The sequence below is a fragment of the Delphinus delphis genome, chromosome 7 (genome assembly GCF_949987515.2).
Source record: "Delphinus delphis chromosome 7, mDelDel1.2, whole genome shotgun sequence".
NCBI lineage: Eukaryota > Metazoa > Chordata > Mammalia > Artiodactyla > Delphinidae > Delphinus > Delphinus delphis.
In genome coordinates, this window is record NC_082689.1 from 37699497 (window position 1) to 37724701 (window position 25205).

Below are 25205 nucleotides of genomic sequence, written 5' to 3' on the forward strand. Positions count from 1 at the left end.
GTGATATTTGCTGTTGGGTTGTGACTATCAGAAATGGACAAACCCCTGTGTGATTAGTTAGTAGGATTTTCCAAGTAAGATGTACTACAGCAGCCCAATCAGGAGGTTATGATGACATTTGACAATTACTATCCAAATTTATTACACTAGCCCAATTTTGGAGACTACCTACCATGTCCTCCAGTCTAAACCTGACTTCTTCTAAAATTCGTATAGAAAAATAAACTTTGGTTCAGAAAATTATATTGATCTATATTTATTTATGCCTTCCCCTTATCTTTCATCTTTATCTAACCTTCTTCTTTTAGTTACAATGGGATATGTAATCATTCATGTCTATCATAAAAACAAACAAATCTTTCCAAAAATTATTTCTAAAGAAAGTGTTTTTTAAAAGAGATTAGTGCTGGGACTTCCCTGGTGGCGCAGTGGTTAAGAATCCACCTGCCAATGCAGGGGACACAGGTTCGAGCCCTGGTCCGGGAAGATCCCACAAGCCGCAGAGCAACTAAGCCTGTGTGCCACAACTACTGAGCCTGCATGCCACAACTACTGAAGCCCACGTACCTAGAGCCTGTGCTCCGCAACAAGAGAAGCCACAGCAATGAGAAGCCCGCACACCTCAATGAACAATAGCCCCTGCTCTCCGCAACTAGAGAAAGCCTGCGCACAGCAAGGAAGACCCAACGCAGCCAAAAATAAATAAATAAATAAATTTATTTTTAAAAAATAAAAGAGATTAGTGCTAAAAAAAAAGAACAAAGATAGTAAGGACTCTGGAAAAATGCATTAGGAAGGATGGAGGTTATGAAAATCAGGATAGTTAGGGACCATGACTCGAGGTTAGAGGAAGGAATGAAAAAGAAAATAAAATGAGATCTCAATAAACCCTATTATTATTAAATCAGCCTAGTGATACCTTAACTAATACAACTAAAGACTTTGGATGATTATTTAAAATTATCGAGTCATGTTCCAATAGGTCCCTTTAAGTAGCAACCAAGAGTAAGGATCTAGCTCATTGGAGCACCCCATGGAGCACCCCAAAAAACATCACCTTGCATAGTGCTTGGCACTTAGCAAGTGCTCAGTAAATATTTATTAGTATTTTTGGTTACTGGAAACTTCTTCCAAGTTGATCTTTTATGGAAATAGCCAGACCTGATATGAAGCGCATGGACTTCAGCATCAGACAGACCAGGGTTTAAATCCTGTGTCCTCTACTTAGAGCTGTGTGACCTGGGGAAGTTAGTTGAGCTCATTGAGTCTCAGTTTCCTAAAAGGGGGATAAAAACACTCCTACTAACTGTTGTGAGAACTTAATAAGATATAGTACGTACAAAGTAACTCCCACGTGCCTTGCCCACTGTCAGAGTTCATTTTCTGGGGTTGATCTTTTCTCCTGCCACTTGCTAGATGCACTTACACTACTTTTTTTGTTTTTTTCCTGCAGGTTTTCCATTTTTTTTAATTAATTTATTTTTGGCTATGTTGGGTCTTCATTACTGCACGCAGACTTTCTCTACTTGCAGAGAGCGGGGGCTACTCTTTGTTGCAGTGCTCAGACTTATTATTGCAGCGGCTTCTCTTGTTGAGGAGCATAGGCCCTAGGCATGCGGGCTTCAATAGTTGCAGCACACAGTAGTTGTGGCACACGGGCTTATTTGCTCCAAGGCATGTGGGATCTTCCCAGACCAGGGTTCGAACCTGTGTCCCCTGTATTGGCAGGCGGATTCTTAACCACTGAGCCACCAGGGAAGTCCCTACACTACTTTTAGTATGAATCATCTCTTTAAAGATCAGTTTATGCTTCATATATTCCCTCCCGCCCCATCTCTTTCTCTTCACTCCAAATACTCTAAGTTAGAGCTGTTCAAAACAAAGAGGGGGGGCGGTGATTTCCTGGCGGTCCAGTGCTTAAGACTCCGCACTTTCACTGCCGTGGGCCCAGGTTCGATCCCTGGTAAGGGAATTAGGATCTCACAAGTTTCAAGGCACCGCAGAAAAAAAAACATCCATTCCAAATTTTGGATTGTGACTAACTGCTGAAGGAAAGACAAAAAAATCCTCCTTTGACAGTGTCTTTCAGGCACCCCTGCCTTGGGCCTTGCCTGATGATGAAAATAAAATTAGCCACAGCAGTTGCCAGCCAGAGGCTCTGTAGGGCTTTTGTTCTTAAAGCCTCAGAAGCTATTTAGAGAGCCCGGGGGAAAGTCTTTCCCTCTCAGCAGCCCTGGAATGTCTCATTAGACGTTCTGCAGGCCTTGCCAAGCCCTAACAAGCCACGAGCCACGGTCTGTAAAGTCTGGCAATTGGGTGTGTCACTCGAGACTTTCCTGGGAGTACACAGGGAAGCTGTGGAGGGGAAATTGTGACCAATGCCTGTGTCACTGTGAGAAGCAAGTCAGAGGAAGCAGGGCTGAATTGGTCGCTTTGTTCCGGGATATCTGATGCCTGACATCTAAAGCACATAGGGGACAATGCATATTTTGTTTTGTCTTGCTTCCATCCTCTTCCAAAATATTGTCAGAAGTCAGCCCACCATGAGGAATAGAAGTAAAAAACCAAACGTTGCTCAGAAATTTAAACATATTACTCCACACATCTCATTCTATAAATCTCACTTTATAAAATTCTCTGGAGACAGAGGGGGAAAAAAACTTTTAAAAGTTTTCTCCTTCAGGAAAGTCATGGTGGAAAAGTTGTAAGGTTTGTGAAATTCCTCTTCAGTGCCCTTTCCTACCCATTTTCAAAGCCTTTTCTGCTTTGAAAAGTCCCATAGGCAGAGGCACCCAGGGACCCTTTTGCTGTTCGTATGGCCTGAGGGTTCTCACTGCAGTGGCCTCCTGTTCCTGACCTTCTCCAGCACTGCCCAGCCTTCACCAAACTGGTCTGCAGCTGAATTCTCTGCACACTTACAAAAAGCTCCAAATGAACCCAAGGGAGGCTACAAGAGGCTTACCCAATTGAGCCAACAGAGACAAAACACTTTATTCTACCAGAACATATAGAGATCCAGGGGGGCAGCTGACAGGGATGAGATAAGCAACTTTGCCAGGTGATACAAAACACACACACACACATACACACACAACACTTGAGGTTCTCACACTTCACTGGCCTACCAATGCCCCCATCACCCTCAGAGCACAGCCTCTTCCCACCTTTAGTATACCCACATCTGAAGGCTACAGTTTCATTTTTTGTGAATTCTTTTCAGACTTCAATTGATATTCATTTCAATCTCTTCACTCCTATAAAAATGCTTGTGTGGAGTTGGCGGGGGAGATGTATCAGAATGAGCAGTTAGAACTGGAACATGTATGTGTTCATTTCACATATATGTATATGCCAGGTCCTAGGCCAGGCATGAGGGGTTTACACTGATGAGCAAAATGGACATCTTCCCTCCTCTCAAAAAGCTAGCCACGGGACTTCCCTGGCAGCCCAGTGGTTAAGACTCCACGCTTCCTCTGCAGAGAGTATGGGTTTGGTCCCTGGTTGGGGAACTAAGATCCTGCAGGCAGCGCAGGGCAAGGCCAAAAAAAAAAAAAAGTCACATGGCATCAGGCTGTAATGGACATCAAAACATATATACCTAATTTCAAAATTGAGAATAGTGTGTGACGTTACCCAGCAGGATATTGTAATGAGAGTAACTGGGAAGAACCAGCTTAGATGGGTGGTCACGAGGTCCCTTCTGACAGGGTAACAATCACACTGAGACTGGAAGCCTGGAGAGGGCTGGTGTTCAGGAACCAGAGGAAACGCCCCCAAATGTAAAAAAACCTAGGATGCGAGAGAGGAACTGGGAAAGGGTCTGTGTCGCTGGTGCAGGGTGTACAAGAGAGAATGGCTCCCGACAAAGTAGGAGAGGTGAGCAGTAGCCACGCCACCTAGATTTTAACAATATAAATGATGCAACAGGCACTAACACATATTTGTACTTACTCTATGCCAGCATTGTTCTAAGCACTTCACAGTTATTCACTCATTTAATCCCCGCAGCAACCCTATGGGGTAGGTATGATTGTTCCCCTTCTACAGATGAAGAAACTGAGGCACAGAGATTTTAAATAATGGGCTCATGTTCAAGCAGCTAGAAGGGGTAGGAGGTAGGTGGAGTGTGTGCTCTTAACCAACTTGCCATCCTGTCAGGATTTTTATTCCAAGTCATTTGTTGAAGATTTAAGGAGGGAGTTATGACCTGACCTACATTTTAAAAATAACTTACTTGGCCTCACTTTTGGAAACGGATCATGGAGGGCAAGCACGGAAGTGGGGAGGCTGCTAAGAGGCTGTTGCAGTGATCCAGAGAGATGTTGGTGGATGGGCAGCAGTAAACAGACTGAGATGCATTCTGGAGACAGAATGCTCATAAAAGAGATACAGAATGAGAGTTCCCATATGTGCCTGCCCTCCACTTCTCAGACGTGGTCCCAGGCCCACCCTCTGGGCAGTTTAATGCCAAAAATGACACTTGGCCCCAAATACTAAAATGGGATGTTACATTTCCTCACATTTACAGAAATGTCAATGTCACATCTAGCTGAAATGAATGTGTAAGATCACATTTCCAGACAAGTAAACCATTCCCTGGAAATTCTTCAAACTTGTGCTTCGTAAACCAGGGTCAAAGTACCCTAGGGGTATGCAGCTATGTGCCAGGGAGTACACAACTTCACAGGATAAACCTCTTCCTAGAGTGTCAATATTCCTTTAAGATTGGGGGTAGGAGAAAGCAGAAGAGGAAATATTGCTTTTTCACGTCATATGAACATATTTGAATAGAATGCAAAATTTGCATGGGTTTTTAAGATATAACATTAGACTTTAAAGAAAGCTTATGCTTTGCCCCAAGTCACTTCAAACTGTACCTGGAGACCATCCTTCAGTGATACAAGGGTACTTTCCTTTGCTATTGATGGTATTTGGCCAAAAAAAAAAAAAAAAATTTGAGAAGCAGTGGGTCAGACCAATGCTTTGTTACTTTTTCATATTATGCATCCATAGCAAATGGTAAAATTGCAGGGCACATGGGTACAAGCGGAAAGGCTGCTCTGGGCAGGAGGGGGTGCCCTGTGCCTTAGCACACCTGTACACCTTCTAAGTACACCAATGGGCCAAGGCACACAAGGTGGGAAGCTCTGAGATAAGTGATGTTAAGAGATGACTCAGTTCACGGGACTTCCCTGGTGGCACAGTGGTTAAGAATCCACCTGCCAGTGCAGGGGACACGGGTTCGAGCCCTGGTCCGAGAAGATACCACATGCCGTGGAGCAACTAAGCCCGTGCGCCACAACTACTAAGCCTGCGCTCTAGAACCCGTGAGCCACAACTACTGAGCCCAAGTGCCACAACTACTGAAGCCCGTGCGCCTAGAGCCCGTTCTCCGCAACAAGGGAAGCCACCACAATGAGAAGCCCCCACTCGCCGCAACTAGAGAAAGCCAGTGCAGTAACAGAGACCCAACGCAGCCAAATATAAATAAATAAATCTAAAAAAAAAAAAAGAGATGACTTAGTTCTGGACAGTTATTAAGTAATTGTTCAGAATTATCACCTCACCCCAATACCTGGAAGATTTAACACATCAAACACCCAAATTGTCACCCCCCCCCCAGCCCCCATGAGGCCTTGCCTGCCACCCTCCTTAGCTGCCACTTCTGTTAGGGAGAATTTCTCAAGAGAGAAATACTCTCTCCTGTGGAAGTATCATTCTTCTGTGGCTCTAAGGACTGGCATGGTCCCTAAGAAAGCTAGCCAGGGAACCTGGGGAGCTCTAAAGTGAGAAGGCAGGTCTTTTGTTTTTAACAGAAGTATAAGATACATATAGTAATGTGCATTAATCTTATGTGTACCGCAGAATAGAACACAAATGTTCAAGATAAGAACATTTCCTTATATGTCAATTATATCTCAAAAAAATTGAAAAAAATGAGAAAAAAAGAAAAAAGATACACATTTCCAAAATCCCAGAAGGCCTCCTCATGGCCCTTCCCAATCAATACCCTCCCACACAGCGACAAGCATTATTCTGAATTCCAGCACCATAGATTAATTTTGCCTGTTTTTGAACTTCATGTAAGTTGAAATATACAGTATGTATTCTTTCTCATCTCACTTCTTTTGCTCAACATAATATCTCTGAAATTCATCCATGTTGTTGCATACCGGTGAGTCTTTCTTTTTTATTCTTGGTAGTATTGCAGTGTATGAGTCTACCATACTTTTATTCTTTTAAACCAAAAGAAGTTTAGAAGTACTAGGGACTCTCAATACCAAGAACAAGAAAAACACAAAGCCACAAAACCCATAGTTCTCCAATTATATAATCCTAAAGTGAATAAGAAGCAGATTACAATTAACTACATAATTATCACAGTATATAATTATTTTTAAAGTTTATACCCCCATTCTAAAAAAGGACTTGAGGCAAATATACATTTTTTTAAATAAATTTATTTATTTTTGGCCGCGTTGGGTCATCATTGCTGCCCACAGGCTTTCTTTTAGTTGCAGAAGAGTGGGGGCTACTCTTCCTTGCGATGCGTGGGCTTCTCATTGCAGTGGCTTCTCTGTTGCGGAGCACGGGCTCTAGGCTTGTGGGCTTCAATAGTTGCAGCACGTGGGCTCAGTAGTTGCGGCACGTGGACCCTAAAGCGCACGGGCTTCAGTAGTTGTGGCAGGCAGGCTCAGTAGTTGTGGCTCTTGGGCTAAGTTGCTCTCCACAGCATGTGGGATCTTCCTGGACCAGGGATCAAACCTGCACTGGCAGGCAGATTCTTAACCACTGCACCACCAAGGAAGCCCCAAATATACAATTTTAAAGATGGTCTTGTGATGCTCTAAACTTACAATCTAAAACAGATTTAGTTCCACCGGTCACTTTGGTATGACAGTAGACAAGTACATTAAAGGAAGTGGAACATATACTGTAATTAGAAAAACAATTCCAACAAGTCAATTAAACTTTACTGGATTGTTGGGGACCGCTCTGAATAATGTAAATTCTTCATGATATTCTGCCCTAACTGTAACTGATGTAAAAATACTAATAAGAGTGATTTTCTCTTAAAGCCTATAGCCCATTAATAAAAATGAAAACTAAAAATTACATTTAAATTACTTTTGTCTTTTTTATCTTTAAGCTTAATAGATCTTTTGAAAACTTTGTAGGTTATTATTTAGATAATTGTCAACAAGGGAAACTTTGATGTGACCTTACGCTGTATGAAACTAGAATGCTTAACCAGCACATGACCATGGGAAATTGTCTCCTATTGCAAAATAGGAGACAAAAGAACTTCCATAAAATCAGTTTAGTTTTGGCCAGCTGGTTTTTGTCAGCTATTCAAAAAAATGTCAGAGAGGCCCTCCCTTAAAACTTCCTTCCCAGCAGGAATTCTTTTGACAATGACTTCTGTTTAGGATCTTCCTGTTACCATTCTTTTTTTTTTTTTTTTTTTTTAAGCATCATTGAAGCAAAGAATTGTTCTGTGTTTATATTTTTTTAAGTAATCTTACGTCACCTTGGTTTTAATATCACACCTGTAATTCCAAGGATTAAGATTTTTGATGTTGTTTCTCTTAATAGTATAATTAACACACATACAGCATATAGAACAGAAACCAAAATTTGATTTCAAGGTGAAGGTCATTTCCAGATGCTTTTTAAGCTTAGGAAATCCACTTGCTTCTCACTGTATGATATTATTTTATCTTGTTTTTGTTATAGTAGTCTTCATGTTTACAGTTTAATTTTAATTCAGTTAAGTATAAAACTATCTTGACCTTTGAGGGACTTCCTTGGTGGTCCAGTGGTTAAGAATCTGCCTTCCAATGCAGGGGGATGCAGGTTTGATCCCTGGTCGGAGAGCTAAGATCCCACATGCCACGGGGCAACTAAGCCCACCTGCCACAACTACTGAGCACTCAGGCCACAACTAGACAGCCCGCATCTAAGACCCGACACAGCTAAAAATAAAATAAGTAAATAAATATTAAAAAAAACAAACTGTCTTGATCTTTGAAAAAAAATTACCTTCAAGGGAGACGTCATAGATTCACCTAAAACAAGTGGGGGGTTTTTTAAGATTTTTTTTTTTTTGATATGGACAATTTTCAAAGTCTTTATTGAATTTGTTACGATATTGCTTCTGGTTTTTTTCATGTTTCGGTTTTTTGGCTGCGAGGCATGTGGGATCCCAGCTCCCAGACCAGGGATTGAACCTGCACCCCCTGCCTGCATTGGAAGGCAAAGTCCCAGCCATTGGACCGCCAGGGAAGTCCCCTAAAACAAGTGTTTATTAGGTGATATGTTTTTCCTTCAGCTTCCTACAAGGGTTATTTAAGGTTTTAGATGATCCCAAGAGACTCTGAGCATTTACAACTCTTCTTAATTGTATGTTTTTCCTCACAGGGGACCATTTGCCGAAATCTTTGGAAGGATTCTTTATCTATGAAGAAGAAGGCTCTGGAGTTCCAGGATTCAGCAGGAAAGGAAATGATGCCATCGTAGTAGAACAATGGACGGTTATTGAGGTAAACTGAAGTTTTCTGACAATTTGGCTTTACTATTGCATTTAGTTTTACATGTTAAAGGTTTTCATTGCCTAACACATACAGTATTCTTCAAACACATTTTTATTCAATGTTCAAAATTTCATCAGAATGCATCACAAACTTTCAAATTTATTTAAAGGTGGTTTGTTTTACTCAATGTTCAGCTTTGTTAAAAGATAGCAAAATAATTATCTATACATAAATAACAGTAGATTCCCAAAGATTTAGCATTCTAGTCCTAAACAAATTCCCCTGGCACTGAGATTCTCTTTACACAATGCCGTGACAACTAGCTGAAACTGAAAAAAAAAAAAAAACAAATCAGTCAATTTTATACCCAAGCAACCAATGTGACTGACTTTTTTAACCATGTGAATTGACTTTCAAAGGCAAAAATATCCAAAGGTGTTCTTTCTCTCACCAGGCCAAATATGTACACACAGCATTGTCCTTCCTAATCAGAGATGACATTGCTGCTGTTGTTGTGCACTCTGAATTCAGATGTCACCGAATGGATTGCCGTTGAGGTGTACAGACTGAATTCAGGTATATTGTGCTGTGTGCACGAGGCCCTCACTGACAGCCTCTCTCAAGGACACTTTTGCCCTTTCTGGCCTTGCAAAGGTTAGAGAGACATAGGTCATTTTCAAAGAAATTGGAAATCCGGGGTTCCCTGGTGGTGCAGTGGTTAAGAATCCGCCTGCCAATGCAGAGGATGCAGGTTCAAACCCTTGTCCGGGAAGATCCCACATGCCACGGAGCAACTAAGCCTGTGCGCCACAACTACTGAGCCTGAGCTCTAGAGCCCGCAAGCCACAATTACCGAAGCCTGCGTGCCTAGAGCCCATGCTCCGCAACAAGAGAAGCCACCACAATGAGAAGACCACGCACCGCAACAAAGAGTAGCCCCCGCTCACCACAACCAGAGAAAGCCCGCGCGCAGCAATGAAGACCCAACAGAGCCAAAAATAAAATAAATTAATTTTAAAAAAAAAAAAAGAGAAAAAGAAACTGGAAATCCCGTTGAGGGGGAGAAAAGGATTTGGGGTAAGAGATAAAGCTCCAAGTAAGAATCAATTCCAAGTGAGTAAAAAGCAGTGAAGATTCTCTGCTCTTCTCACCTTTCACTCCCCAGTGCTCACTCTCTATTCCTGTCCTCACTCCCAGCCCCTACACCAGTGTTTCTGAAAGTGTATGGCCTCTACTTGGATCCAAATCACCCAGGGAGCTTTTTAAAATGCAGATTCCCAGACCCCCCCCCATATTAAAGTTTGATGCCCAAGCAAGACCGAGGGAAGGTAGGCCCCAACCTTAGAGAACCACATGGAAACCTCTCTCCGCTCCGATCCCCAGTGTTTCTAACTTGGTTGAATGGTTGGAAGGCAGAGGGAACAGAAAAGAAGCCCAGGAAGACTGCAGCCGGTGAAATTGCACTTAATGGAGCGTGAACTCCCCTTATCCTAACACTTCTCACCCTCATTGTCATCACTTGTGTAGCTGGTTATCTTTGTCATTAGACTATGAACTCTGTGCTTATTCACACAGGGCTGTGAAATCAAAACGGATTACGGCCCTCTCCTGCACACTCTGGCTGAGTTTGGATGGCTCCTGACGAGCGTGTTGCCTACACCTATACTGAGACATGACAGGTAATGCCGAAAGTATCCTGACACACTCTCATCTCCTTGTCAAATAGAGTTCATCTGTTAGATAATTCAACCTAACAGTGCTCATTTAATGCCTACAAAAAGCGTTTCACTGAACTTCTAATCTGATTTCATGTGCCTTGGAGATCAGCAAATCTAACGCCCTCGAGTTCTATACATCCCTCAGTATTCATGAGGGATCTGTTCCAGGACCCCCATGGATACCAAAATCCGGGATGCTCAAGTCCCTTATACAAAGTGGCATAGTATTTGCATATAACCTGCACGCATCCTCCCGTATACGTTCAATCATCTCTAGATTACTTATAATACCTACACAATGTAAATGCTATGTACATAGTTGCTGGAAAATTCAAGTTTTGCTTTTTGGAACTTTCTGGAACTGTTTTCTCAAATATTTTCCATCAGCAGTTGGCTGAATCTGAACTGCAGATACAGAGGGCTGACTGTGTATGTACAAGCTATTAATTGCATCTCCTTCCCAAGGGCATATGAGATCATGAGGACAGAGCCAGAGCAGGGGCAAGGTAGACCAACTCCCAACTCAGTGCTGCTTCCAGCACTCAGAAAGCTGCCTCTCCCCTCAAAGACTGTACTACTATACCTTCTTTTTTCCAACTTGAGATTCCGATTCTTCCCTAGCGTGAAGATTGGGCCGATGTGAATCTGCAAACAGAAAATGCAGCCCCTCTGTAGGACCCTTTGTCCTGCTCTTCTGCCCTGCCTGTGTGAAACTGTCTTCAGGCCAGCACGCAGCTGGGGTTAGGGAGGCAGCAAGGCCCAGAGCGTGGCATGGAGAGGCGTCAGTGCTTCCACTTCCATTCCTCCCCTCCAGTGTGGGGGGTTAGCTTTCCCCTGAAGCATGGACTTGTCAGCTATTTCCACTAAAATAAATACCTACATTAGAACCAAAATGCCAACACTTCACAAATATCGGCTTTTTCTTTTCTCCTTTTCCTGAGAAAGGAAAAGACTGAGTTGTTATTTTGTGTCTGTTTGTCTGGAAAGAGAGAGAGACCAATTAAGCCCTCTGTATAAAGTGCTTTGCTGTGCCTTGGGCTCAGAAATGTTCCCTCTGCCCTCTGCAACATCCCTCTGCAACATCCCTGCAATGTTCCCTCTGCAACATCCAGAAAATGACTGACTGCCAAGGCTGCCCTGCCTGGCTGGTACTACCTGCAGAGGACAGTATAGTAGAGGACAGTACAGTAGAGGACAATAAAGGGCCTTCCCTTTAAGCAGAGTCGACCACGGTTTAACATTGATTGTCACGTATAGCTAAGGGAAGCAGCTCCCCTTTCCTCAGTCTCATCCACCCTTTAGTTTAGCAACTTTACCCCTGGCCAGTAACCCTACCTCCCCACAGACTTTAAAAACATTTGATGGACATGGCTCTATAATAAAGCCACACCTTCTTCAGGTGGAGAGAGGGATAAGAATGGATACAGAGTAAAGACACTCAAGCTTTAAAAGGAGGAGTTAGAAGTAAGCAAAGCAATTAATGTGCTTTTCTTCTCAGAGATTTATTGGTAACTGTTCTCAAACTGTGAGTGACAACTCTCTGAATTATTACCCAACTTTTAAAAATCTGTGACATACCTGTCAGATCACAGTACAGCAGTAATTCTCAAGATCTGGTCTTCAGACCAAGCTATATGAATGCTCTGAAGTACCTAGGAACACACCCATGCCAGAGGCTCATCCCAATGGGACAGTCAGAAGCTTTGAGGGTAGGGTCCATGAATCTCCATTTTCACAAGCTTCAGAAGCTCATCAACATTTGAGGATCTTTGCAGGAGAGAGAGAAAGAAATCCCACTTCGCTGCCACCCCTCATCTTCCATCTGCCAAGCCACTGGTCTATCCCACTCCCTACCCTCCCTCCGAATAACTTGTGTATTTGGCCTCCTCACCTCTTTTCGGTGGTTCTCCTAGGTGTACATTTAGGGTTTCATTGGCCCATTATAGTTAACCGTTTCTAAAAGTGCTCTGAGTTCTGAACCTTTCATGTTCCTTTTTCCCCAATGAAAAATATATTTTTCATTCCTCCCTCCTATTCACTCAGGGCTTCTGTTCCCATGAGTCTAAATATTTCCTAAAGTGACGAGAATGACTCACTAGGCACTAGATTAGATGGCAAGACTAATAGGTTGGATGCTGAGCCATAGAACACGGGCTGGCACTCCTTGAGCATCTCCTGCTTGGTTTGGGAATGAGAACAAGACTGAGACCAAAGGTGGGAAGGAAGAGGTCTCAAGTATACTGTGATGGGGAAGGGTGGTGGAGCCTGGAGCCATGCTTGGCTTGACCACCTTGTCCTGCGTGTCAAACTGCGTAAGGTCACAGGCTGGACCAAGTGATTAGGCGGCTCACTGGAGTGAGGAGTGGCTGTATGTTATCCTTGGAGCAGAGGTAGCACCACTGCCTCACCACCATTCCCAGCTTCTTCAGTACCCCTGGTATCCACCAAGACACCATGGAGGCAGACTGGACCTTTCAGGCCCTCCTTGTGAAGGCTCATCTTACGTGCAATTAAAATAGCAAAGGGGCAGGAATTCCCTGGCTGTCCAGTGGTTAGGACTCAGCGCTTTCACTGTGGTGGCCCAGGTTCAATCCTTGGTCAGGGAACTTGGGTCCCAAAAGCCGTGCGGGGCACAGCCAAAAAAGAAAAAAAAAATTAGCAAAGGGGCTACCAGGACCCTCCAAGGCCCTGCAGCTAGCAGCCTCGTCACCCAGCCCCACCCACCAGTGTCTGGCACAAGCCTCCACACAAGGCAGGGCCTTTTTATTCTTGTCCAAATATGCTGACCCTATGACAGTCACATGCTGGTCTTAGCTGCTCCAGTGCACACAGGATAGGAATCACCTTCAGCCAGGTCATCTTTTTTTTTTTTTAACATGGGAAGTAAACATTTCTCAACATTTAATACCACTATATATAATAACTATAAAATAACCAATGATAAAAGGCTGATACATATTTTTCCAGACTCTTTTCTAATCTAGAAGGTTGTGAATTCTTAAGAGCCAGCATCCAGAAGAACTGACCCTGATACTGTGAACTATGGAACATTTTTCTGGTAAACTGCAAGAGTCCTGCCAGGGGACCCCTCAAGGATGCAGGGCTATAGGGCAGGTACCACAATACTTTCCACCACAACTTTTTCGTGCAGATGATATCAGGTAAAAAGGAACACCGAGGGCAACTTCTGGTAAACCCTTTTTTGCACCATAGTCCTGTCCTGCGGAATTTGGGGTTTGAGACATGGTTTTCTTCTCTTTTTCCTCTTCATCCATTTTGTTCCCTTGCTGCAGCTCCATGTCTTTATTTGTCTTATTTTTCCCTTTAATACACTCTTCAGATGGACTGATTCCTTCCTCAAAGATGGTTTATCATTTCTGTGAGTTCATGGACCACAACCAGCATTCTTTCATGAGCCAGGTCATCTTTAAATGTAAATAAAAATATTACGTGTGGGCTTCCCTGGTGGCCCAGTGGTTGAGAGTCCACCTGCTGATGCAGGGGACACGGGTTCGTGCCCCGGTCCGGGAAGATCCCACATGCCGCGGAGCGGCTGGGCCCGTGAGCCATGGCCGCTGAGCCTGCGCGTCCGGAGCCTGTGCTCCGCAATGGGAGAGGCCACAAGAGTGAGAGGCCCACGTACCACAAAAAAAAAAAAAAAAAAAAATTACGTGCAGTTCATCTTGGTCCAGGTGGGGGATATTGCCTGAAAGTTTTTAGTTTCTGAAACTAGAAGAATGGTCCAGGCTTTGAGCTAAGCAGATCTCATTTGAATTACACCTTCACCATTTACCAGCCATATGATTTTGGGGACCTCTTTGAGTCTCAATTTCCTCATCTGGAAAATGATACAATATCAACTTCACTGGATTATCTTGATGATTAAGCAAGATAATGCAGGGCCTGTGCATACTAGGCTAATAAATTAGAGCTATTAGACAGGATTTAATCCTTTCGCAGAACCAGAATCCCTAAGAAGTTGAAGCCAATTGTAAAAGCATGATGGCTTGGCCTGGCCTAAATCAGGATATTTCAGAAAATGTCAATACTGTAGTTCACTGTATACAAAATCATCACTGAGTATTACAAGCCAATAAAAGGGACAGAAATAAATAATGACGCTATAAAGATACATGCTTACACGTTATGCTCATACCCAGAGAAACTAATGTTATCATCTTTCTTTTTGGGCCCACATGTCTTAAAACATAACTTAGAACTACTGCCAGTGAAAACTTTCTTCCTTAAATATTTTTGACTCATATAAAACCATAATGTCTTAAGTCATTTCAATTTTTTCTACTCTTCTATCACCTAAGCCAAAACTTGAATGGTCTCTACGTAATGTATTTTCCTCTCATTTCTTTCCTTACGCAAATGTATCCTGTTAGATATAGAAAACAAACTTGTGGTTATCAAAGGGAAGAGGGAAAGAGGGAGGAACAAATTAGGCTTATGGGATTAACAGATACAAACTGTTACATTTAAAATAGATAAGCAACAGGGATATACTGTACAGCACAGGGAATTATACCTGTTACCCGAAAACTGGGTTCGCCTCCTGGTAGGTGTCAAGCCAAAATATACAACCAAGCCAAGATCAGGAGAAGGAAGGATTTATTACTTGCAGCAAGTAAGGAGAACATGGGGGATCTTTCCCAAAGCAGTGTTCCCCCGAACAGCAAAACTAGGGGAGTTTCAAGCTAAGGGTACGTGTGTGTTCATGAAGGGGCTGGAGCAGAGGAGAATTCTGCATAGAATTGGGGGGGAAGGTTAACCAGAGTCTAAACTTTAGTTGATTGACGTCACAAGAGTCAGAAAAGGTCAATGTCATCATTCCTTAGGTTCTGACCAGGCTGAGGTCATAGCCTGTAGTTACCATACTCCACCTGGGTGGGGCCTTAGTTCCTGCAGAACTCAAAGATCTGTATAAGATTGTTATGGACATCCCTTGAGGAGGACCTAGGACTGTTTTGTTGCTGAATTCTTGTTTCATGAATGCTTTTCATTTGTTCCTGCATTCCTTTTTTCCCTTAAGGTCATTATTTGCTGAGACCTGTTCAAGGGCAAGCATAGCGGCCAGGCTTAGATCACAAAATGGCCTCTCTTATGTCAAGAAAGTTGTGCCTGGTTCTCTTTTTCTGGGGACCCCCCCCAACCACCCTATCTGCTCACATACTCATTATTTTGTAATAACCTATAATGGAATGTAATCCACAAAAACACTAAATCACTGTCTGTACACCTGAAACTAACACAGTATTATAAAGCAACTAGACTTCAATAAAAACAAACAAATACATCCTGTTATCAGATTGCAGAAAGTTGTTTTCCCAGAGTGTCCTTTAGGTTAAGGTTGTTGGCTCCATTACCTTAGGCAAGACCATACCACTGAGGTTTAAAGCTGTGTTACCATGGAAACATCAAGATGTGGTAATCTGATACCACTACCTTATTCAAGGGTTATTGTTATCAGCCCTGAAAACTTGCCAGAATCCCTTTTTAATCCTTATCACTATATAATTAACTATACAAATAGGCCCAATCCTTTTCAAAAAAATCAAGGTGAAAATTTACATTAAATTCTTCAGGGCAAATCTGGTAGAGGATCAAATTAGCTGAACAAGCAGCTAATATTGCTGACCTTAAAATAATCTCCAGAAGAAAATGGAAGGAGAAGCCAAAGTTCCCTCTGTTTGGTCACCTCAGATCAGCTCCCCTCTCCCCAGTAATAATCTGGGGTGGGCAGGGAATGGGGAATGTGCATTTTAACAAGAATACAAGGTGATTCTGATGCACGTGCAGAAATATGGAATTATAACCTAACATTGGAAAAGAAAGCATTTTAGAACACAAGATAGAAGAAAAGTGTACACGCTCATTTATATCTCAGAAGACAGAATTTAAAGGCGGGGGCTTTTGGTACAATAAATCAAGTTACACTGTACAGAGAATATTAAATAGCCTAGTCATAGGGCTTCCCTGATGGCGCAGTGGTTGAGAATCTGCCTGCCAATGCAGGGGACACGGGTTCGAGCCCTGGTCTGGGAGGATCCCACATGCCGCAGAGCAACTGGGCCCGTGAGGCACAACTACTGAGCCTGTGCGTCTGGAGCCTGTGCTCCGCAACAAGAGAGGCCGTGATAGTGAGAGGCCCGCGCACCGCGATGAAGAGTGGCCCCTGCTCGCCACAACTAGAGAAAGCCCTCGCACAGAAATGAAGACCCAACACAGCCAAAAAAAAAAAAAAAAATTCTAGTCATAAAGGACAAGATGTGAACAACAAAAAGAGAAAATCCTCTGCTCACTGTGGTGTCAGGCGCCCCGCCCCCTCTTCCATTTTCTGCAGCCCCTGAGGGAAAAGGCTCCACAGCTCTGTGGTCACCACAGCTCAGAAGCACTAGAAGTCTTTGCAGTTATTTGAGACACTTAAGTGCACAAATAAGTTCCTCTAAGTCCCAAGTGGCAGCCAAGGCAGGAATTGTTTATTTATATACAGTAGAGGGAGAGTCGAGGGTTTCACGTTTGGTCCATTTTCATGACAGTCTCTTCCCTTTCTGCTTTAACTTCTGTGGACACAGTATTATGTAATTCCATTGTGAGTTAAGCTTGTAGCAATCTTGCAGTGAGCAGCATTTTTATAAGGCCCACGTTTTTTTTAGAAATAGTCAATTTGTCTATTACATATACTTCTAGTTACCACACTTCTTTATCTGAACTTAAATTTCTAACATTTTGTCAGGAGGAGGGGTTGGGAGGAGCTAAATTGTGGAAGTGCCTTTTTTTGTCTTTAACATGTGCACTGATACCTGAGAAACAAATGAAGGTCATAAGGCAAAGGAACTTCGTGACTAAGGACTAGCTTACAAAGGTGCAAGCTAAAATTTAATTTTATAATTCTACTTTTAAAAAGTAAAGTTTATTTCATATTTTTAAAATAAATTTTTATTTATTTTTAATTTTTGGCTGCATTGGGTCTTCGTTGCTACTTGTGGGCTTTCTCTAGTTGCAGCGAGCGGGGGCTACTCTTCGTTGCGGTGCGCGGGCTTCTCACTATCACGGCCTCTCTTGTTGCGGAGCACGGGCTCTAGGCGCATCAGCTTCAGTAGTTGTGGCTCACGGGCTCCAGAGCACAGGCTCAGTAGTTGGTGGCACACTGGCTTAGTTGCTCCGCAGCATGTGGGATCTTCCCGGACCAGGGCTCGAACCCATGTCCCCTGCAGTGGCAGGCAGACTCCTAACCACTGCACCACCAGGGAAGCCCTACTTCATATTTTAAAAGCAGGATTTTACTCATTTATTTCTGAGTTGCGTTACCGAGCCAAGGGCTCATGTGCCCATGGTGCAGAAAGCCAAGCTAACAGCAGATGTTTGCAGCAAAGTAAGAGTTTATTTGCAGGGTGCTAAGCAAGGAGAACATGCTCCAAAGACCCGAACTCCCCGATGGCTTTCAGGCAAGGGTTTTGTTTTGTTTTGTTTTTGCGGTACCCGGGCCTCTCACTGTTGTGGCCTCTCCCGTTGCGGAGAACAGGGTCTGGACGCGCAGGCTCAGCGGCCATGGCTCACGGGCCCAGCCGCTCTGCGGCATGTGGGATCTTCCCGGACCGGGGCACGAACCCGCGTCCTCTGCATCGGCAGGCAGACTCTCAACAACTGCGCCACCAGGGAAGCCCACAGGCAAGGGTTTTAAAGACAGTGTTAGGAGAGAGGGTTGTAGGGTGCATGATCAGCTCATGGACATTCTGATTGGTTGGTGGTGAGGTAACAGGGCGATGTTTTGGGAATCTCAACCTTCTGGTTCCAACCAGTTTGGGGTCTCCCTGCTTGTGGTCAGCATGTGGCCACCATCCTCCACCTGGGTGGGGGGGTCTTAATTTCTACAGAACAACTTAAAGATATGCATCAGATATCCCTTCTGGAAGAACTAAGAGTCCTGTGCCTCTTGTCCTAATCTTTAACTGCTTGTGTCTGATCTCTAGAACTCAGGAAAGACCTAGAAAACTAAAGCCTTTTGTTCTACAAACAAGAAACAGGGGACACAGAGGGGCTTTTGTACCTAAAAGGCCCCACGGGGTCCTGCTTGGTTTCACCCCCCCTTTTCTTTTTTTTTTACAGATTTTATTTATTTATTTGTTTGTTTGTTTGTTTTTTGGCTGTGTTGGGTCTTCATTGCTGGGCATGGACTTTCCCTAGTTGGGGCAAGCGGGGGCTACTCTTTGTTGTGGTGCACGGGCTTCTCATTGCGGTGGCTTCTCTTGTTGCAGAGCACGGGCTCTAGGTGCGTGGGCTTCAGTAGTTGCGGCACGTGGGCTTCAGTAGTTGTGGCTCACGGGCTCTAGAGCACAGGCTCAGTAGTTGTGGCGCACAGGCTTAGTTGCTCTGTAGCATGTGGGATCTTCCCGGACCAGGGCTCGAAGCTGTGTCCCCTGCATTGGCAGGAGGATTCTTAACCACTGTGCCACCAGGGAAGCCCCCCTGCCCCTTTCCTTGATATGCCTCAATCCTGAGGGGAACAGGGTTGGGACAAGAAAACGAATGAAGTTTTGTGTAGAGAAATTAATCATAAACTCAGTAAGGGAACTCAGTTTTAAACCATGGCAATTAATTAATGTATAAGATGATGCAAAACTAATCAGAAAATACAAATTAACCTAACAATTTTGTTTTCTCTAGTCTAATGGATTTTGAAGCCATAAAGGAATCTGTTTACAAGATTTTTATTTCACAAGTGACTAAGCACTTGCAAATAAGCCACTCATTTGAAACCAGATCAGTTCGTATTCAAACCGATTCACATTCTTGCATTTTATTTTAAACAAAGTTCTTTCAGTTCAACTCAAATATTTATTGAGTGCCTGGTATGTATAAGGCAATATTTTACCTGCTCCAGGGGCAGACCCTGGCTTCCAGGAACTCATAATCTACTTGGAGAGACAATACAGTCACAAATAACGAATGTGGAACAGTGGTCTAGAGCATATATTCTCAATAGAGGTGACATTACCACAAGAGGGTGAAAACTGGTTATGGGGGAGGTGAAAAAATCTTAGATATTACAAAGGTTTGTGGCTCTCCAAAAGGTCACAGTACATAGACAGATACATGGCATATCTTTGTTATTAAAATTTAATGGGGCAAGGGGAAGGAATTCGGGAGAAAATGTATAAAAAGTTTCCTTGGGGAAGCAATAATGAAAAAAGTGGAGTGTAAGGCAGGTGAACATGGTAGAGGACATTAGTGAAAGAGGAGAGGAGGTCTGTGGGGGCTGAGAAGTCTGAGGTGCAGGCACCGTTAAGAAAGAATAGAGCTTCCAAAAGTAGTTCTAGAGCGAATATTTCTGGTGGCAGATAGGGCTAACCAGGAACAATAAATAGGTGTCAAACAATAAATAGACCAGCAGCACTGGCCTGTGGGTAGTGGCTGCCTAAACACCATAAAAACAAGGATTCTAAAACCAGGATCAGCAGAAAAGAACGTGATCAGTTAATGATGTCTGCTATGAGCACAGAAGATGTAAAGTGGAAGTATGAATACCACAAAGTATCTCCTCGTTCTGGCAACCATAAGCACATAGCAGAGTCAGCAAAGTGCAGGATATATTCAAGGAAAAGTAGGTACAGGTGAATGAATTCTTAAAGACCTCTCCTAATTTAAAACTCATAGGTCTCACAAAAAAGAAACAGACTCACACAGATACAGAGAACTAGTGGATACCAGTAGGAAGAGGGGACGGCGAGGGGGAAGGGGAGGGGGAGGGGCAAGATAGAGGTAGGGGATTAAGAGGTACAACTACGATGTATAAAATAAATAAGTTGCAAGGACATATTGTACAGCACAAGGAATATAGCCAAGTTATTTTATAATAACTATAAATGGAGTATAGCCTTTAAAAATTGTGAATCACTATGTTGTACACCTGAAACTTACATAATATTGTACATCAACTATACCTCAATTTAAAAAAAAGTAGAATTCAATACAGATTTTACCAAAACAATAAATGTAAAAGGGGAGGGAGAATTTTTATCATGTATAAATCCACAACCATTCTCCTACATATCAGCATTACATATACTCTTAAAACAATTTTGTTAATAAAATGCATATAGAAAGTGCATAAAACACAAATGTGCATAATTATAATTCTACAAACACTTGTGTAATTACCACCGGGCAAGACAGAGAACATTGCTGGCACCCTAGAAGTACCCCATGTGTTTCCCTATCACACCCACTCCCTTCACGCAGAGGCAATATTACCCCAACGTTTAAGATAATCACTTCCTTATCTTGCCTAATAGTCTTACCACTCACCTTTGAATCCCTAAACAGTACGATTTAGTTTTGCCTGTTTTGAATTTTTAAAAATGGAATTATATATATTCTTCCACATGTTGCCTCTTTCACTTAACATTGTAAGATTACAAACAACTATGTATAAAATAAATAAGCAACAAGGATATATTGTGCAGCACAGGGAAATACAGCCACTGTTTTGTAGTAACTTTAAATGGAGTACAACCTATAAAAATATTGAATTGCTATGTTGTACACCTGAAACTAACATAATATTGTCATATAATCAACTATACTTCCATAAATAAAATAATAAAATTTTAAAAATTCAATTAAAAAGAAAAGCATTGTAAGATTTATCCATGTCGTGTGTAGGTATGAGTTTCTCCAGGGTGTAGACCAGGAAGTGGAATTGCTGGCTCACAGGGCACTTCTTTAACTTTATTAGATATAAATGCCAGACTCTTTCCAAGTTGAATATTGCAGCTTACTCTCCCGCCAGCAGGATGTGAAAGTTCCCATTGCTCCAACAAAAAATTGGTCATACTTTTAAATTTTGTCATTCTGGTAACTGTATAGATAGTATGATCTCAGGGTGGTTTTAGTTTGTATTTACCAAATTGCTACTAAAATTGAGCGCATTTTCATATGTCTATTGACCACTGAGATTTTTCTTTTGTCAAGTACCTGCTTAAGTCTTTTGCCCACATTTAAAATTGTACTTATAGGAGTTTTTAAATAGATGTTGGATGAGACTTAATTTATTTGCTACGTGTGTTGCAATGATCTCTGATTCTGTGGCTTGTCTTTTTACTCTTTATGATGTCTTTCGATTAGCAGAAGTTTTTAATTTTAAAATATGCAAATATATCAATTTTTACCCTTTTTGGTGTATTGTTTAAGAAATCTCTCCCTTCACTGAAGCAATGGGGGGAGGCAAGGAGTGAATTGTTTTTAAATTTGGGCATAACATGGGACATTTTAATTTTTTTAATTAACATAAAATTCTGTAAGCTAGAGTTGTTATAGGCTGATGTGCCTGAGTAATACGTTTTGTGAGGAGGAGAAGGAAGAGCTAAATCTTAAAAGATTCATACTGAGTGTCAATGAGCTTCGCAGAGGTAAAAAGACCTAGGAAGCCTTTTGTCTTCTCTATTCTTGTGTCCCCTTTCCCTTGACTATTTTCTCTGGAAGATATTCTTAATTCTGAGATATTTTCCTCCCACTTAACCCACCCCACATTTCATTAAACGAATGGAGGAACTGGAGGGAAATCCCATTTGCTGTGTTCCTTCCAGTGACAGGCACGGTAGAGGCTCTTCATACACACTGACTTATTTAACCATCACAAAGGCCCTGATAGGAAATGTAAGAGAATTTTGAAACTTTGCCAAAGTCACCAGCTATGAGGTGGTATCGTCGGCTATTGTAGTGTCATGGCAAAAAAAACCCCAACATGAAATGAGAGCTGTGAGTTTCAGTTTTATTTGGGGACTTACTAAGGACTCTAGCCCAGGATACAGTCTCTCAAAGAGCTCTGAGGAACTGCTCCCAAGAGGTGAGGCGGGCAGGTCAGTATATATTTGTTGTTTTGGAGAAGGGTCACGTGCAATCAGACACACATCAGGTAGAAGGTTAGTCATGAGGAACAGGTATCTCAGTTAATGACGTTAGATCTTTTCTAAGTATGGGAAGATGTAAGAATCCAGGTTCATAAAAAAATTTCTCCTGAAATATTTCTAGCTATGTAAGGGCTTGTTTTTCCAGAGCACCGAGTGCCTTCACCGGAATTCCTTTCACGGTGAATTGTAGGTTAGTGGCTGCAGTGACTAATGACTTGATTCTTGTAGAACTGGGTGGTGGGCAACATTCTTTGTTTTACAGTAGAGTTGAGACTTGAACCCAGGGCTCATCTGGTTCCAAAGCCACTGGCCTTTCGAGTATCCTCCCAGCCTCCCAAATAAACCAGCCTGTTCTATACACCGCTAGTCCCTACCTGTGTCATAACTGATGTCTCCTGATGATTCAAGTTGTTCCCAAAAGTTAGGATATATTTCACAACAAGTCTTTTCTTCTAATCAGAGATTGAGTCAAACTAAAATAAGATTAGACTAGACGCAGTCTTTTTAAAATAAAGATAAAAAAGTAGCAGTCTCTCATTACCACTTTGTGGGAAGATTTGCGGTTTCTCAAAATTCAATAGTATCAGTAAGTTTGGGGTTTTCAAATGGTGTGGGGTTGACCACTAAGGCCAGAGTTTCAATGTTGCATTTGTTTTCCAGAAAAGGAGCTCAGCATAAAATGCAGCTAATAGTGAGGTTTTGTTTGGGTTTTTTGCATAATAAAAGTCGTAACTGAGCAACATTAACTACAGACACTCCTCCCCATAAATCCATGGAGACTCTGTGAAAAGCATTTCAGAGAAATCCAAACCCCAAGTAGTCTTTGGCAAGGGGTAATTTGCCATGATGGTAGTTAAATAAGGAGAATATTGAGTAGCTGACTACAAAGAAGCATCTGAAAATGAAAATAGCTGTGGCTGAAGTCCCTCAATGGAAAGTGTATATAAAATTTCTCACACGTGGCAGCCCACACTGGTCTCTTCTTTTTATGAGACAAATTTGACAGTGCATACCAGGGAGCTTAAATCATACCCTTTTGGCCTAATAATCCCACTCCTGAGAATTTATCTCAAGGAAATAAGTCATAAAGAATAAGGAAGACTGTACATATTTTTATAACAGCATTATTTATAATTAGCAGAAAACTGGAAACAGCCTAATTTTACAATAATAAAGGAAAGGCTTAGTACATTTTGGTATCTTAATTCTTTGGGATATCATGCAGCTATTAAGAATATCATCCTACTGTACAAACAAGAAAAAGGGTAAGCATAGAATACAGAATGCAAATACGCAGAAGTTATAGACATGCAGAAATACACATGTTGATAAAAGAGTAGGAGGTGACACAAAGAGATGAAACTAAGTATGTTAGCACAGTAAGATGACAAGTTTTAAACGTTAAAATTTTCTTTTGTGGGGCTTCCCTGGTGGCGCAGTGGTTGGGAGTCCGCCTGCCGATGCAGGGGGCGCTGAGCCTGCGCGTCCGGAGCCTGTGCTCCGCAACGGGAGAGGCCACAACAGTGAGAGGCCTGCGTGCTGAAAAAAAAAAAAAAAAAAAAAAATTTCTTTTGTAACGACCATATTTAGTTTTTAGGGATTTTTTTCCCCTGTTTTATCTGCTGCAACTTATATAGAATCATATTTCCTAGTTATTGTTGGATCAGAAGATTATTCTACAAAGGACACATGGGGAACATTCTAGCCAAGTGTGAAATATAGAGAGAATTACTAATTTACAAATACTAATGCTATTGTTTTAATTTGCAGTGAAGGGAATTTGGCTACAAAGCAGGTTGTGTTCCTTCAGAGACCAGTTATGTGGAATTCAGCCACTCAAACACCGGAAGTGAGTAAAATTGATGCTTTATGAACTAAATGTTACACTGAAGCATTTAAGCCTTAAACTCTCTTTGTAATTCTAAATGGTGAACAGATGAGGAAGTGTGGAGTTGATAAGGAAACAGTCTTCTGAACCAGCATATAACAAGGGAAATGTGCCAGCAAACAGGCATGTGAGACAGTTCTGAAGGGGACCAGAATATTACTCTAAAATATGCCACTTGGGCATAAGGGTTACTATTTTGAGCTAAAGGCAATTAAAAAACAGCAGACACAGGAGGACCTCTCTACCCTCTCCCTTTCTGACAAAAGCAGAGCATAAATTTCCCTTTTAAAAGGTGAAAGAAATTTCCATTTGTAAAGTTGCCTCCCTCTCCTGTACCAGAGATGACTCTTATCACTGGAAACAACACAGACTGTAGTCCCCACAAACAAACCTTACTAAAGCCTTCTTTTCCCTTAGTTTCCCCAAATACTTGCCTTCCCACAATCTACTGCCCCTAGAAGCCCAAACCCCTTTTCCTTTGTCTAGTCACTTCACCACAATTTATCACCCCTTGTAAAATGATATATAATCTCCCGGTCTAACTGCCTGTTTGGGTTTTCACTTCTCTGTGCAGCCGCCATGTGCACCCAAAACAAACCTTTTCTCCTATTAATCTTTTTTTTTAGTTTAATTTGTTGGTCTGAGAGACTGAACATAAGATGATAGAGGAAAAGTTTTTTCCTCTCCACAGTTATAAGCCTTATAAGTGAATGTGCGTGATATCTGTGTGATCTTGTCTATCTTGACTTCTGACAGCACTTTTGTATTGTCTCCTCAAGGTCATAATTTTTCAGCCCTTTGCTGAAGGGCTCTACTGAGCCTCAAGTCACCTTATCCTTAATAGACCCCTACCAGATTCACACCTAGAATAGTATCATTGAATGAAGCAATCTGTGCATTAATTAATTAAAGCATAACCTTCAAAACAGGAAGTTTGCAAATAGACCAGAAAATTATTTGAAGTGATTCTTTTTCTGTATATCAAGAAAATATTGTTTTAGAAAACTTTCAAGTTTTCTAAACTAGCAAAGCTAGACTGACAGTGTATGTAATGCAGCCATGCTACGTTGTCTCACATTAATTTTGGAAAGACTCTAGCTGGTTCCATAGGTAAGCAGGTAGAGAGGCGGAAAGGTGGATAGGATAT

The 25205-nt window shown here is 42.1% G+C and overlaps 1 protein-coding gene across 1 annotated transcript in view; it reads left to right on the plus strand.

Annotated features, from left to right (window-relative positions):
* The window catches only part of RFTN2 (raftlin family member 2), a 60295-nt gene that overhangs the window by 22868 nt on the left and 12222 nt on the right, over window positions 1-25205 (plus strand). Inside the window, exons 6-8 of the mRNA XM_060015608.1 lie at window positions 8422-8543; window positions 10110-10213; window positions 23941-24019. Coding sequence (XP_059871591.1) covers window positions 8422-8543; window positions 10110-10213; window positions 23941-24019 — 305 coding nt within the window. The remainder of the gene's footprint in view (window positions 1-8421; window positions 8544-10109; window positions 10214-23940; window positions 24020-25205) is intronic.